At 42.9% G+C, this 16,192-nt stretch overlaps 2 protein-coding genes across 8 annotated transcripts in view; one reads left to right on the forward strand and one right to left on the reverse strand.

Annotated features, from left to right (window-relative positions):
* The window catches only part of ZNF277 (zinc finger protein 277), a 58,671-nt gene extending 58,211 nt beyond the window's left edge, over window positions 1-460 (reverse strand). For all 4 annotated transcript variants that reach the window (XR_010372231.1, XM_064447448.1, XM_064447457.1 and 1 more), the window contains exon 1: window positions 345-460. Coding sequence is in view for 3 of the 4 variants with exons in the window: in XM_064447448.1 (XP_064303518.1) it covers window positions 345-378 (34 nt within the window). In the remaining variant the exon portion in view is untranslated. The remainder of the gene's footprint in view (window positions 1-344) is intronic.
* The window catches only part of DOCK4 (dedicator of cytokinesis 4), a 254,956-nt gene continuing 239,224 nt past the window's right edge, over window positions 461-16,192 (forward strand). For 2 of the 4 annotated variants that reach the window (XM_064447407.1, XM_064447417.1), the window contains exon 1: window positions 461-837. In XM_064447407.1, coding sequence (XP_064303477.1) covers window positions 801-837 — 37 coding nt within the window. In that variant the 5' untranslated portion in view covers window positions 461-800. The remainder of the gene's footprint in view (window positions 838-16,192) is intronic. The other 2 variants (XM_064447423.1, XM_064447432.1) reach the window with 1 other exon arrangement.

Consider the following 16,192-nt stretch of genomic DNA (forward strand, 5'->3'; position numbering starts at 1 on the left):
CCTCCAGCACAACTCGCTGTTGAAACCTCCCCCCCCCACCCCAGTCCCCTCGGCTTCACCTGCCAAACTCGGGGCTTTGCTCGGCGGCGGAGCGGCACCGGCAGGTCCAGAACAACGACCCGCGCCCCTTGTAACCGGCGGGAGGCGGGGATGGGGCTGCCCGGGGCTCTCCCCAGAAGCCCCCCGCGACGGGCCACCGGCCGGGCCCCACCGCGCCGGGCTCCGGCGGCTCCCGCCGGTCCCCCCCACACGTCCTCCGATCCCACCCGCGGTGCCCCGCCGGCTCCGCGCCAGGGGCCGCCGGGAGGAGGGGAGCGGAGGGGGGACCCCCGCAGCGCACTCACCTGCCCGGGCCCGCGGCCCGCCGGGCGCTGCCATGCTGCCGCCGCCGCCGCCGCGCTGCTCCGCCCGCCCCGGCGTGAGGCGGCCCCGGGAGCCGAGCCCCGCCCCGGCCCGCCCCGGCCCGGCCCGGCGGGGAGCGCAGGGCCAGCCGGGGCTCGTAGTTTCTCCCCCGGCCGCGGGCGACGAGGGGCGCGGCCGCGCTGAGGCACTACGTTCCCCGGCGTGCAGCGGGACGGGGCTTATAAGCGGCTGGCGGCGAGCGCGCTTCAGTCAGTCAGTCAGTCAGTCCGCTAGTCGGTCCGTCCGCCCGGCAGAACAATGCCTTCGCCGCCGGGGCCAGGCAGCCGCGGCTGAGGCGCGGCGGGAGCAGCCGGGCAGCGGACGCGCTCGCCGGCCACCGCCGCTCCCAGCGGAGGGGCGGGTGGGTCGGTGGGTGCGGGCGCGGGCACGCCGCGAGCATGTGGATACCCACGGAGCACGAGAAGTACGGCGTGGGTGAGTGAGGGGTAACGGGGCAGCGCGGGGGGACGGGCGGGCGCGGAGCGGCGCTGCCGTGCGGGGAGCGCATCCCGCGGGGGCCGGCGTGGGCTCGTCCCGTCTCCCGCGGGAGCGGGGACAGTGCCGCGCCTGTGCGAGCGGCCGCGTCGCCCTCTGTGCGCGGTGAGGGCTGGGGTCCCGCCGGGGCGGAGCGGGGGGGAAGCGGTCCCTTCCTGTCCCCAGGGCCGTAACAAAGGGCGGCCGATGCCCGAAGCGCGGCTCCGGCGCCTCCCGTCGCTGCCCGAGGATGGGGCCGGTCCCCCGCCTCCGAGGCGGGCGTTCGGCTTATCCCCGCCGGCGCTGGGTGGAAAGGCTGGTGTTTCGCGGGGAACAAAGCAGCCTTAAAAAATACAGTCTGGGAGCGGGGACCCGGTGGGGAGACGGTCTCGGGCGGCGGCGGCGCCCCGGGGAGGAGCCGGGAGCAGGAGCGGGGCCGCGGGCATTGTTCCCGCGTCGGGGGTTTTGTGGCTGCTTCGGTGGAAACCAGACAAAGTGCCGCTTTGGGATTCGCGCTTCCTTGCCTATTTTTTTTCAACTCTGCCCGGTGCAGGGCTCTGAAGCCCGTTGATTTGACTTACAGAGTGGTCAGGGAGGCTCACTGCCGTGGCGTGGGTTTTTTTTTTTATTGTTTGTTTGTTTTTGACACCACCTATAATACCCGCCAACACTCGGTGAGCTCTGGCGGCTGGTCCCGGACAATAGCCCCCCTCTGGCAGAGATGCAGCCCAAGCGTGGTGCAGACCTGCTAGCGTAGCGAGCAGCTTCCCGCCGCGTTTGGGCGCGGAGTTGTGCGTGTCGCGGAGGAAGCCGCGGGAGCGCGGAGCCCTCCTTTGTTTTTGCGTGTGCGCGTAGCAGCGCCCCGGCGAGCCACGATCGCGGGAGCCGGCCCGGCGCCGTGCCGCTCCGTCCCAGCCGGAGCTGGTCCCAGCTGCTGCCGCCCTCCGAACGGTAAATTATCAGAGATCATCGACTGGGATTTATTTTCTTGACTTCTTTATTTGCCAGGTCACAGCTGGGTTGCGAGGTATTGATTAGTCCTGCCACCCGCCTTTCTTTACGAGGAGGGGCAGAGGCTTAAAAACCACTCTGGGACTCCCTGGAATGGCATGCTGGATATTAGCAGTCAAGTATTTCAAGCTGTAGCCCTCCTCTCAGCCTATTTTTTTTTTTTAATTATTATTTATTTATTTTTGAGCACAGTATACTATTTCACAACTGAAGCATTTTTTTTTCCTGATTTATGAGCTAAAGATCACTCTGGAGCATCTTTTCTAATAGTGAAAACAAGCAGCCAAACACTGTTCCCCTTATTTAAATAACTACCCCCTGTTTGCTAAACATTTAAGTGATATCCCTTAAATAAGATTTTCTATGTTTAGTAAACCTTTTCAGGTGGATCACTGTCCAGCTCTTCCTCACCTACCAGGGCTGGTGTCACTGAAATCTTATGCGTGCTAAAGAGACAGTTGTGATTTCTCAATAGTGGGCTTCCTTTGGATCAACCAGAAAATGTAGTTCATTACAAAGATCCTCTTTATTTGTGCAAATATAATATAGTCACAAAAAGATACTTATTCTTATTTAAATTCATTCCATGGTTTTCTGTGATTTGCTTTCCAAAGGCTATTCAAGATAGTAACAAAAAGCTACTGTTCAGTTTGGGTCCTCTATACCCCTAGGATGGGGGTGATACCGTAGTTCATGTGACCATTGCAAAATGTTGAAATGCTAACCTAAAGTAATTTAATTCTTCTCTTGGACCGTGTTTTATGCTATGTGCTCACTCACCTGCGTGATAAGTGCTGTCTGCAAAAATCTTCACACCCAATTATTGTATAAGAGATAGTGCTTTATAGCAATGGTGAGGAAGGCAGGAGAAGAGAGTTGTATCTTGCCATATAATTCTTTAGACTTCACGTAAAGTTAATTTCATAGCTCAAACTTGCATTTTGCACCACAGACCTGCTTATATATTTTCTTTTTTAGTGATGGGATTATTATGTTTCCAAACACTTTTTTTTTTTAAATTTGGATGTATTTATCTGCCCTGGTAAAATGGGCGCTTTATAAAACCCCTTCGAGAATCCCGATTAGTTGTACCAAGCATATGTATCCTTTGTATAAAGAGCTCAGGGCTTTCATCAACATCAGACCTCATCTGCATTTTCAATCTGAATTTTGCAGCACATGCTGTGTGCTGCACATTTCTACTGTGACATGCCAAAATGGATGAATAACCAGGCAACAGCCACCTGGTTGCTCTGAAGGGTTGCTGGTAACCAGGTGGCTGTTGCTCACTTGCACAGCCTGACTGATTCCCACTTTGAGGGGTAGTTAATACAAGTAATGATCATCATCATCAAATTTTTGAACTTCTGCCTGCTAGACACTGATAATATCTAATTGTTTTTTACTGAGCAGGTTGCTTTACTCTTTGAGTTCACTTACTAGTAGGCAGACACACTGCCAGTACCCTTCCTAGCAGATAGGCATAATGAAGAACATTGTTACACTTATGTGGCACCCTTTATACTGCAGTTACGTGTTTTTATAGAAAATATATCTGTGAAACTATATATAGAATCTAAAGAAAGGCTGTCAATTTTGTCAGTTAGGTATTATCCCTCAGGATGCTAAAGGTGGAATAAGCATTGGGGTATTTCTGGTTCTGAGAAAGTTTGCTTTGTCTGGGTTTGGATATCTTTATTTTCCGAACAGAAGGTTAAACTTCTGTATTCCACTTTGAAATTCCATAAGTTTTGAATCACCCTTTCAGCTGTTGTGTCAAACTAGTGACAGCATCGCACAAAGGATCCAGTGGTCAGTTATGTGGAGTATTTAGCACAAAGTATGCTGATGTAAGGGTAGGAGAGGTAAGATTTTTGCTGTTAATAGTATCTAAATCTGGTAGATGTCAAATGGATTTGGCTTACAGAAATGCTGTGTGCTGTTCTATGTGAATTTAGAACCTAACAGAATGGTATTGTTTAGAACAATAACCAAACCCTTTGTTAAAACGAGTCATTTAAGACTGCACAGCTGTGGATGCTCTGCAGGCAGCAAACTGGTAAGCATAGCTTTCAAAGGTGACTCTTACTGGTTGGTGCAAACTAGAAAGTTTTAGCTGTAAGAAAAAATAAATCACAGGACTACATTATTATCTTGTAGCTGATGTTTGGAGTGAAGATACAAGTTCTGTTAGCCTAAGTAAAAGATCAGTTTTATTCTTTTTGTCTCACCAGATCTGCAGATTTACCTGTATCTAAGGATGTGGTTATGCTTCCTGGGACATAGGTGATTCACCTTTTTCTACTGAGCGCAAAGCTTCTCAGCATTTCTCAGGAAGGCATTTTTTGGATTAGGATGGAAAGAGTAACTAAGGAGAATAATTAAAAACAGTTGCCGAACGCATCATCTAATTTATAAGCAGAATGGTATTCCAGATCCTGAAGTTATTCTGTACAGCAAGATGTACCAATTTAACTCAGACAAGTTTAAATAGTGCTTGGTATTTTTAGTGTGGTTAAGCCATCAATCTGGCTTCCCAAGGGGGGGATGAAGTGTGGCCATCTCTTATTTTATAGATGGAGAAACGGAAGGATCAAATGACTTTGTATTGTAAGCTGAGGCTTATAGGAAGAAAAAGACAAGGGTGTATTAGTTGATCACAGGAGCAGTATTGACTAGCCTGTAGACAAAAGCCGAATCAATTGGCTTGTGCCTTGTTCTTCTGAGTTGCATCCAGACTAGTCTTGCTACCAGTCCTCTTGAAAGATAGTAAAGACATCTTTATCTTCATGCTGTAATTGTTTTTTTTGACTATAAGCTAACTTTACTGTAAACGAGCTTGGTTTGTTTAGCTCAACAACAAGAAGACAGACTATTGTGTGGTTAATGTCACATTATATCTCTGTCAATAACTGTGCCAGACTTCTAATATAATGTGTTTTGTTTAACACAAACACTTCATCAGCTTCTCTTCACCCATTCCCAAATGGTACAAACAAAGCCTTCAATCCTATTTCTTCTACTCTCTGATGTTGATCTTGCCTCATGTTTCTCTGGGGAATTCAGTTTGTATTTTTACTTTACACTAATATGACCACTAATAACTGTCTATATACAAAAGTTCTGTTGAGCTCCCTTAAAACTTTTTAGGGCTGAGGCAGGGCAAAACATAGTGCATTTTGGGGCTCATGAACCCCATTTGGCTAATGAACAGTTGGGGGATGACCTTTGTTTTCTTTTTACAGCCTGTGTCTTTTTGTGGGGCCGCTCACATGCAGGTCAGTGCATGGGGCACTGAGCTGGTGGGATACCAGTGCTCCCTTTACTTCACTGGAGTGATGGGAGCCCGTTTTCATTTTATGAAATGCTCCCTACCTATAGCGAACACTCTAGCTATGTGAGATGGAAAATATGTGGGTCTGTTATAGGAAGATTTTTGAAACATGACACATTGTCATGGAGACTTTTACACCAGTTTAGAATGTCAGTCAGATAAAGATGGTCTTCAATATAAGCAGTAACTTTCACTATCTTTCAAAAATGGAATTATCTCAACTCCCAGCTTTTGGACAAAAAAAATCAGTGACTGTATTCTGCTGGAGAGCAGAATATGACGGTTGAGATTTCTAAGTTGTTTTGGTCAAAGTCTAGCCTTAAGTGTTGATGAAGTGGTGGCATTGCCTTTAAAATAAGACGAAATCAAGATTTTAAAAAAACTACATTTTTGGAGGCAGCTGTTAAAAGAAGTGTCTTTAGTATAGATGTGATGTTTTGAATGTCTTTATAATCTCCTAAAGACAACCCAGAGCTGGTTCTTTCATCAAGACCTTACATAGTACCCTTCAGAGATCATATCATCTTTCCTATTCACTACATATCTGGAGCTACTGGGGAGGAGTTTTGAAGGCTGATGTTACTTCATGGTTAGCGGTATACTGATGAGACTGTTTCTTTCTTCCTTTTTTACTCTGTTGAGGTTTTTTGCCACCGTTCTCAGTGTTGGACTTGTGTGGCTACTAGCTGGGTCAGATGTAGCCAAAAGATGATGCAACAATGCTGAATTAAATAGCATAAGGAGTGAAGGTGAGAATGTGGCCTCCCTGCTGGAAGGGACAATGCTTTTTTTTTTTTTTTTTAAATCTAGCATAGGCTAATGTAACCTGTGATTGCTTCTGGGAGCTCAGACAGCACATGATGAAGTCACTAACTTCTTTGTCAAGGAAGCTATAATTGGTTATTTTATTCCTGCCATGCAGATATCAACAACTTTTTGCACTGCTGCAAGAGTGTCTGACTTTGACACATCTCTCTGCTTCCTGAACTTGCAGCCCAGAAAAGAAACTTCAAATAGGGTTTCAAGTTTACAGCCTGGTTCAAGGTGAACATCTTATCTACCACATCCCATAGTTTCCAGTTCATTTCTGAGTGTAATTCACCATGTAGGTTTTGGTCTATAAAGTTCTCCATAATTTGAGTCTTGGGATCAGGGAAGATCCTGAGGAGAACATTTTGACTGCTTGGATCATTTGTGGCACTTGAATGTATTCAGCAACTGAGACAAGGCACTTTCAGCAGAGAGTTTGCACCCCTGGGAGATGTGTTGCTTCATTTCTTTAGTTTTGAGAGACTTGGAATGTGTGGGTGTCTTTTGGTGGTTTTTTTTTTTCTACTGGATTTGTAGTAGATTCTGTGAAGGTACAGTGGAACAAACTAGGTAACCCCTCAAAGTCCTTTCAAGCCTGTCTTTGGTTCTGCTGCAGAAAGGTTGAAATGCAAAGGCTTTGCTTCACTTTCAGTCTGGAATTTCTTTTGTTACTGTGGGTTTTTTGCATGTAACTGTGTACATCAGTGATTAACCTTTTTGTTTTGCTTTTCCTCACTTTCTTGTTATTTGTCCTTTTGTGAGGAGCAGAATGCCTTTGAGGTGACACTGTACCCTTCCCAGTGATTTGGAAGCCAGGAGACTAACCTGGAGGGAGATGTCTCCATTTATTAGTCACATGCATTTAATTTGTTGTAAATATCTCTAACATTATGTAATACAAATAATTGATTTTTGTTTTGGAGATGATCAATAGAAACATAGGAGAAACATGTTTAGAAAGGCTTTTGAGAGATTTAATCTGTGCTACTTTCTTAAGGCCAAGTCAACTCTATCTGTCACTTTTGAAGGATGTTTGCCTCCATAATCTTTGAAATGCTGATAATAGCGTGTCTTCAACTTCTGTATTCAGTGCTTAGCAATCTTACTGCTAGAAAGTATTTAGCACTGGAGGAGTTTTCCTCTTGCATATATCGCTATGTGTTAAAGAAGACTTGCCAAGACTGTCTCCTTTTCCTTGTATGAAATAGCTCCAGTTATTTCATCCTTTCCTTGTAGATGATGATGTTCTTATCTTTGACCAGTTGATCTATGTTGAAAACTGGACAGGAAAGCTTTATCAGGTAAAGCAGGAGAATCTTTTAGTGTGTGCTTTAGGCAATGTGTCTCCTTGTCATTCCTGGGTATGACGCTTGTTCCTTTTGCAGTAGCATTGCATTGACTCATGTTCAGTCGGGAACTGCTAATCAATCCTTCAGATCCTTTTCCGGAATACTGTTGTCTAGACAGTCATTCTCCCATCCTGTATTCGTCAGCTGATTATTTCCGCTTACGTGTCCTTAGCGAATGGCACCTCTTTTCCATACCATTTCTCCTGTTCATTAGCCACGATGGCTCCCAAATTTCCTTTCTCATGGAAGCCTGTTAAAAGCACCTTGTTAGACAGCTTTGTTGTGAGAGATGCGATTTAGGGACTGTGCTGCTAACCAAAGCAGAGCTTGTTAAGAGAAGCAATGCACGATGAACAACTAAAGACACTTGGATGCCACAATGATTGGCCATTAGTTTGCCTTTGTAAATTTAAAGGAATTTGTTTTTCAGATCTACAATGACAAGAGACTGAAGCGATAGCTGTTTTCTGTTTCTTTTCATAATGCATGTTTCTACTTACTCAGAATGCGTGTTCTCAGTTATGTAGTTTAAAGATGACAAGATAACTTGCCAACTTTGCATTCTTGGGCACCTGAAATGTTTCATTTGAAAATAATGCTGATCTAACTTCCAGATGCTCAAGGGTGGATAGGAGAGCTGTGAAAGGTGTAGCTCTGAAAGTCACCTGGGCTATAGGGACAAAAAAGAAGCTTCGATTTTGCCATTTGTAGTGCATTGTCCTTGCTGTTTTTTGTTGTTTTGAGTATGAAAATAGGAGAAAATCAAATCAGTTTTGCAGGATTAAAAAGACCAACACAGTCTTATTATGGGATGAGGCAAAAAAATGTGTTCATGTTCTTCTGAAGGAGAGCTAATATAAGGGGAAAAACCCCTGCTGATACTGATAGCAGCTTTCATCTTTCTCCAGTTGAGGAACCAAGTCAACTTATTTTTTCAGATTCACATTAAATTATTTATCTACTTTGTTAATAGTAGTATCTGAAATGATTACAGCTAAAAGTGGGTGAAGTCTGTTTACTCAGCTCCTCTAGTACATTGAGTTTGTTTTCTTCTTAGTTTGTGACTAGAAAACTACAAATAGTAGATGAGGTAATAAACCCCCAAATGGGGTTGTTAGTTAGCAGAACTCATGATAAGGTGTTTGAGGAATAACTTAAATTTATTTCAGTTTTGCTGTCTGTGTTACTGGATTTCAGGGGTGTGTGTGTGTCCTTCAGGGCTCTGGAAGCAGGGGGTGGCTGGCCTTAAGCAATCAGTAGCTAAATGATGGGCTTGTTTGGTTCTTTCTGCAGCCAGGAAGAAATGGAGTGCCCATTCAAATCCATTGTTTGGGATTTCTTGATTTGATTGTTGTTTGCAGTGAACTTGGGATTTCTGGATGTTATTTAGAAATGCAAAATGAGTTCCTACACTATAAAGGTGTGTACCGACACATTTGCATTTAAAACTTTTACTGAGTATATGGGAATCTATATGCTGTGCATAAGGTGAGCACAAACTGTACAATAGGGGCTCTTCTGTAATAGAAGTTTGTTTACTTTTTTAAAACAAAGCACTTTCTTGTGTTATCATAGATCACTGGTGACATATAATAGGATAACGTTTCATTTTTGAAACTCTTTGAAATTACAGGTTGCAGTGCAGAAAGCAAATTATTACTCCATGAAGCCTCATTTTAACTTTTCTCTGGAGTAGTGTAGTGAGCTAAGCATGTATGAGATGTTGCAGGGGCGGGGAAACCAGTGCTTCTGATGCTTTGTTTTGTGACATAAGTTAAATGCAAGTTAGCTGCAAAAGTTGTATTATTTCATTATTTTATTACACAAACAGTAATGGGTAACAGCTTGATCTTTATATCAATCTGTAGTTATGTCATAGACTATAGAACTATGAAACAGTTGTACTTAGATGGAGTAGCATTTGTGCTTTTGTAGATAATGTTACCCTTAAAATACGGAATACTGTTTTTCTGAGGGAAGGGCCTGTGTGAAGGTGCCTATTTGATTTTAAGTGTATTGTCTTATTTCTGGGGGAAAAAATGTAGCATTGGGAAACTTAAATGTCAGCAGCAGTTCATAATGTTGCCTCTGATTCCATAGGTATAATGGTGAGGTACACTACCTGAAACCAAGCCTTATAGAGATGTGTCACAGGTCGTAAATACTAATTTTTAAAAAATTATAGTAGTAGTTCTTCTAAGGAATCAAGCTGGCTAATTTTGGACCCTGAAGGAATATGCTTTTTCCTAGGCGGTGCAGTTCCTTTCCTGACATCTGTACTAGGTCTGTCAGTACAGTGAGGATACAGAGCTTGACTTGCAATTTCTGCCTTTGCATGGGATTCCACATTGCTCTTCCTGGTGTTAACGTAGTCTCCCCTCTTACTATGATAAAGAAGAAATATGAGCATGTATTTTTGAAGCAATTTAGTGGACAACAGCTGGCAAAGTTGCTGTGTTATTCATGGTTAGTAGTGGAAACTTAAACATTCTTCATTTTTCTGTCTCTTCCCTATTCTTCTACCTTCCCCCCCTGCCCCCAGCTTCCTTCCTTTTTTTTTGGTCTGTAAAACTTCAGACAAAAAAGAGGAAATCCTAAGGTGGAAAACAGAAGATCCCTGTCCTTTTATTTCAGTGTAAGAGAGCACGTGTCGGTTCTGTACAGAGTTCATTACTGTAGCTATACTTATCTTCCTCCACCCACCCATATCAGAAAAAAAATTGAATGGCTAATTATAACTCAAGCCAAAATGATATTACTTCATTATATCCTTTCTTCCACTTGGAATAACAAGACCCAAAAGCTAAAATTCTTGTCATTGGGCCAGATGTCATTCTGAGTGCTCAGCTGTGTTGAACAAATAGGCTTATTCCTATAGCTCGCCAGGTTAAATAGGTAAAGTAAGGGTGGAGGTATCTGCCTGCGCATACTTTGCCATTACATTTGTCTTGGTGAAAATATGCCAGTGATAATAGTAAGCATCTGAAGTTACACACTATCCAGTTGTTCACATTACTGGAAAGGTAAATTCAATAACTTAAACTGTTTTGTGGTTGTTTTTTTTTCTTCAAATTGGAAGACAAAAGACTTGTCTGTTGTCTTTTTTTGCATACTGTTAGGCTTTTTGTAATGATTTAATTATCTGAAGGCTTTGAACAATTTCTTTCCACCAATTGAAAATGCACAGTGAAAGATGCTGAAAATAGGTAAAATATCAGAATAATATGTTGGTTTTTTTCCCGGAAAGTGTGTGGTGTTCTTGCTTGTGAGGCAACTGTTGGTTTTAGAGTTTAATTGTCTTTGGAGATGGTATTTGGAGATGTAACACGGTAAACAATATTCAGAGGAATAGGAGGTAATGGGCACTGTAACTTCAGAGACAGAGTAATATGGAAATCACTCCGTAGTCCCCTGCAGAGTTTTTGTTTTTTTTTTTTTAAAGCTACTGTCAGTGGTTGCTTCTGGAAAACACTTGTGTTTTTAAATTCTTTTTAAAATATAGATAGTAACTTCATATCAGCCAGAGCAATTATAATGTGCTTTAAGAAGTAGTATTTAAAACTTGTTCCCTTGATGAAAAGCCTTGGCTTCCTGCCAGCATGAAGGGTGAGCGGTGTCAGTCTTGCTGCTGTTACCTGTCATCTGTTCAATGTTAGACCACATCCACTGCTTTTGTACCTTCAAGCTTAAGTGTGGGCATGGTTGTTTACATTCAGAAAATGCACTGGGAAGCCTTTAAGACTGAAAATTATTGTGTTTTAATGTATTTGCATGCAAAGGAAAGTGTTTCTTTGTTTCACTTCTGCAAAGGCTCCATTCTACTGCGTAGGCTGGGGCTTGAATAGCAATGCCTCTAAAAGTGTGCATTTATTAAAAATGTGTGTATATTAAATAACACCAGTTTTAAAGATGGCTGAGAAAGTACGGCGGTTAGTTGTCACATTAAACAGGCATAAATTATGTGGTTCCCTCTTTTCCCAATGTAATCAGAAAAATGTAACCTAGTAAACAGAGGAAGTGCAACTGTAACATTAGAGAAATCACGTAAGTTTTCATGATGGTTCTTACAAAGATCTGTTTGAATTTATTTTAATGAATATTGCCTTTAGGTCTCTTTAAGCAGCCAGTTAACAGCATCATAATTGAGGCATAAATGTGGTTGTACAGCTGATACAGATCTGCAGTCTTTCTCAGTGTGTTTTGTCTCTCTTTGTAGTTTCCTCAGCAAAATAATGACCAAGTAGAAAGGGACTGGACTGGTGGGGAGGTGCTCACTTTTAGAGAAACAGAATAAACTTATTTAGCTGTAAGTGTTGAATGGACTCTTTTAAACTAGCGAATTAGAATCTTTTGGTTAATCTATGAAGTGGATTCATTGTTTGCAGAACTGTCAAGTTTGGCTTTTTAATGACCTCTGTAAAATGCTGTTTATTTTTTTTACATACTTTATGCAAAACCTCAAGAGCACTCTGCAGACTACAAATAGCAGGTTTTATGTAAAAACATGGGGCTTGTGTAGGATAGGAATATGCACAGCTCCAGTACCGTATGTTAAAGTAATCCAGGAAACTCAGAATAGCATATTATCTTGAGTGTGTGTGTGTGGAAACTTTGGCGAGCAGAATGTTATTGTCTGGGGACCAACATGACCATGTCCAGGCCAGGCCAGCCCTGGTGCCCGCCCAGCTCTGGCTATGTGCTTCCCCCCTGCTCCCTTGTAACAGCTTGTGTACTGAACAGTTGAGAAGAGCTGATCTGGCTGAAAACTAATCACTTTTTTGGCAGGGAGGGATTACCACTGGATCAGCACCTCTAGCTGGGCTCAGATTGTCTGCCAAAGTATGTGTGCCAGTGTGGGGGAGGTGGGGGAGGCTGCAGCTGGGAGCACAAAAGATGGCAGGACCTCAGCACTCTTCATGTGCCTTGCAGCCGCAGTGTACCAGTGCTTCCTCGTGCTATACTGGTGTTGCCAAGCGGAGGGGCTTTGAACGGGACCTGGCTGCTGGGTGAGCCTGCTGGGTGTGTGGCTCTGAAGGCCCTGGCTTGCTGCTGTGCAGCTCCTAGCCTGGGTGCGAAGGAAGCTGCCTTGCTCGGTCAAACCTGCAGGCGCATTGTATGAGGTGTAATAGAAACCTACTGCCTGATGAGAAATTTAGTTGGCCTGTCAAGAGTATATGGCTGTTTCATGGGGCAGGAACAAATAAGGAGCTGAAGCAGATAGTTTGTTTTCTCATCCAGCTGTTTGGCCTGGATTCATGAGTGTGCTCTTTACTGAACCCATTGTTAGTTCTAAAACTCCCTCATAAATTTTAGTTTACTACTACTTGCTAGTGCTGTTTAGATACAGTCTTAATTTGAGCACTTTGACTAGCACAGCAGTAAGTGCTTTCCTATTCTAGAGGCTACCCTTACTATCTCAAACTTTGTCTCCATGTACAACAAGCAGAACTGTCCAAGCACATATTTTGGACATTGAAGTTGGGATTGATTCTTGTCAACTCTGAGCAGGCTAAAGATTTAGGCTAACTAAAATAGTTTGACATAGATCAGAAACAAAAAACTCTAAAGGTGCAACTTCAGTTCTGTAGATGTAAAATTTGTCTAATTCTGCCATGGAGCAAAACTTTTCTACCTTTTCCCAAAAATGACAGAACCAAGAACTGGTAAATGTACAGCTGGAGCTGTGAAATGTAAGGAACAAAGTAAGGTAAAATGAGCGCAGATGTAATACTTCTAACATCCTTTTGAGATGTCTGCGTCTCATTGCTGCACCCAGAACTTAAACAGGTAAATTTTAAGTCCTTTCAATAGAGTAATATGCGAAAGAAAAATACTTCTTCCTAATACAATAAAAATACATATTGTATAATGATAACATATAATAATGTGGTTGATATGAGAACTTGAATACCCTCAGATTAATGAGAACTACTGCTTCTCATAAAATGATGGCTCTTAAGCATTGCCATTGCCTTTTCAGTCAGGATAGGTCTAGGGATAATTCTGAGGAAAAAGCCTTGGCAGTTGTTCATTCAAACTATATCTACTAGTCTTATCCCGTTTTTCTCCTTTACTGTGGATCTCTCTGTGACAGCCCTCCTGGAGACCATCAGTGGGGTGCCTGGGCATCCTGCACTGCCAGAGTCATGTTCTCTTCTGGCTCTTGTCCCCTGTCACCCAGCTCTTTTGTCTGACTTTTGGCTGTCATTTCTTTAGGCCCAAAAACTGGGACTCAAGCTTAGAGAAAGTACTCTCTTGTTAATTATGCAGTGGTGGTTTTGTACCAAAAATAAGTTTTGGAGACATAACAGGCACTTTCAGCACAGGAGGAATTGTTGGATTTCCCCATGATCTATGGGGATACAGACTTCTCAATGTCTGTTAAATGTAAGGATGCTGTTTCACAACTTCTCTGGCACGGTAGCTGTAAAGCTAGGGGATCACATACATAATATTCATCACGTTGGAGGCATTTTCTTTGGTGTCTTGCCTCCTTTTTAATTAGAGTAGCTATGAACAGACTTCTGTGTTCAAAGCATTTTTTATCTAAAGCACCCCCTGGGAGTGTGTGGTGGGTGTGCTTGATGTACAGAAATGTATGAGAATAGGAACTGGAATGTGGTACATAACCTGTGTATGTAGTTTCTTTAAGTTGGCAGTCGCCTCACTTGTGAATCATTCCAATTGCTGTGTTTTCAACCAGTTTTCACACAAGGTTTCAAATTTGTGTGCCCCTGCTGTTCAGCCCTACCACAATGAACTGGGAGGTGAAGGGGAGAAAAGAGCTATCATATGTCTGATAATTGTTGGGATGGCTCAGATCCAGGATTCTGTTAATGAAGAGTTCCATAGCATGGCCTTAAAATATGTAACTTGTCTGAAAATGTCAATATTTACTTTTCCCCTCAAGTCTTGAATCCTTGAACTACCTTTAAAATTTAAGGGGCAGATAGTTGTTATTATTAGGCATCAGTATTATTGTTGCTTTTTTGCAAAGATAGCTTAGATAACCCTTAGCCTTCTCATCTGTATACGTGCTACTTAGTGTTAACAAATCTACAGTAACAATTTGCAAAAGGAAGGACCTTATGGGTGATATATTGTATAGAAAGGTAGATACAAAGACAATTCAATGATAAAATACATGAGTAATCTGGAAAAGAGTAGCTTGGTCTCCTCAGGCCTATATATTTAATAGGAAAGCTGTTTGGGCAGGTCTGGCTTTGCTTCTTTTTAGTTGCAAAAGTTGAATACCAGGTAATTCCATCATGTGGTCGTTTTTCTAGAGGACTTTAGCTCCAGAAATTTGTCAGTGTGTAGTTCAGCTATAAAATTCTTAGACTTTTTCCTAGTATTAGTTATTATGTACTAGCTAAAAAGAAATTTGTGTTCTGTGTGTATGTTGACTTAATGAACATGTGAAGGCATTCCTGCAGTCTGTGGTATGTCCTGCAGGTCCTGGGGAGGCTAGAGGAATGCTGTGGCTTCAGATGTCACACTAGAAGCACTGATGCTGCCGGTATAAAATGTTGCAGCACATAAACAGTATAGCATACCTGATTTAAATAGCTCAAATTCTTCAAGCTTAGAGATGGAGCAGGATTTCATATAATTTGCTTTGTAATATCATATCAAGCTCTCTTCAAGCCAGCATTATACACTCGTGCGTGTGTGGGTGAATAGCACTTGGCAGGCTTTTCTGGCACTTGGCTCTTCTAACATCTCCCACAAAAATGACTTAGAACCAGAACTTCTACCCTTCCCCCTACTTAAATTACCCTTGTTCTTCTCCAAAATACCATGATCCTTTCTGTATAACATTAGTTTCAGGCTAAATTATTTTTCTGATAATATGAAGAAATTTATCTGTACAGTTGCGTGGAGATATATACAAAGTTCTTCTGCCAGTTGTTTTGTGGTTACTTATAAACTGTTTTTACCTAGAAACTATTTGCTTTGTTTATCTTGCAAAGGTGTTTTGCTATAAATCATGAAGTCAGTGAACTGAAAAGACGTATTTTTTTTTTTGTAATTTTTGGAGGGGCTTTTTAAATATGGAAGCTTGCAGGTTCTGGCAGCTTCAGTTGGAAATACAGACAGACTTGGACAGATGTGCCTAGGAAGTTAGTTGGCTACCCAATAGAGGATGGTCAGTACTCGGTTTGGGATTATGGAGCCTAAGTTAAGCGACAGGCAGGGGCAGAGAGGTCAGAATTGCCATGTGGTTTTATCAGGTCATGGAGTGGGACTTGGAAAAGGATTTACTAGTGAACTGACAGAGGGAAAAGCTGGTAGTCAGGCACTGAGCAAGGAGGATGTATCTTTTTGTGCCTTTCGCTACAGTCATATGAAAACGTGGAAGCTTTGTGAGGAGCTTTCTTTATGCTCCACTGATGGCTTCTTTATGGCATCTGCTGCCTGCCTGTCCAGTGGGGAAGCTGTAATTAAGGTTTGCTGCAAAACTTGCAGAATAAACACAGTGAGGGGGAGCAGATGATCTGGGCAGTCCTTGCTGGACAATGTGCTGTCAGGGACTATGGTTTGGGAAGGATATTTCTCATCACTTGTTGTGCTAAAAGGATCTTACCAAAGCGCACTTCAGAAACAAGACCATTTCAAGCTGATTCTAGCACTTTAAAATCTTGACTTTTCATGGTATCTTGCTTAGTTGTTAGATTTTTAGGTAAGGACCTCAGATTTGAGCTTCTATAATCAGTTGTATTTATCTTAGTTTGTAGGTCATGCAGGTTTTAGTTTGCTAGATGATGACTCTGAGATTCTTGAATGTTGCTAATGAGCTTTGGGCTAATCA

The sequence above is a fragment of the Phalacrocorax carbo genome, chromosome 1, assembly GCF_963921805.1.
Source record: "Phalacrocorax carbo chromosome 1, bPhaCar2.1, whole genome shotgun sequence".
Classification (NCBI taxonomy): domain Eukaryota; kingdom Metazoa; phylum Chordata; class Aves; order Suliformes; family Phalacrocoracidae; genus Phalacrocorax; species Phalacrocorax carbo.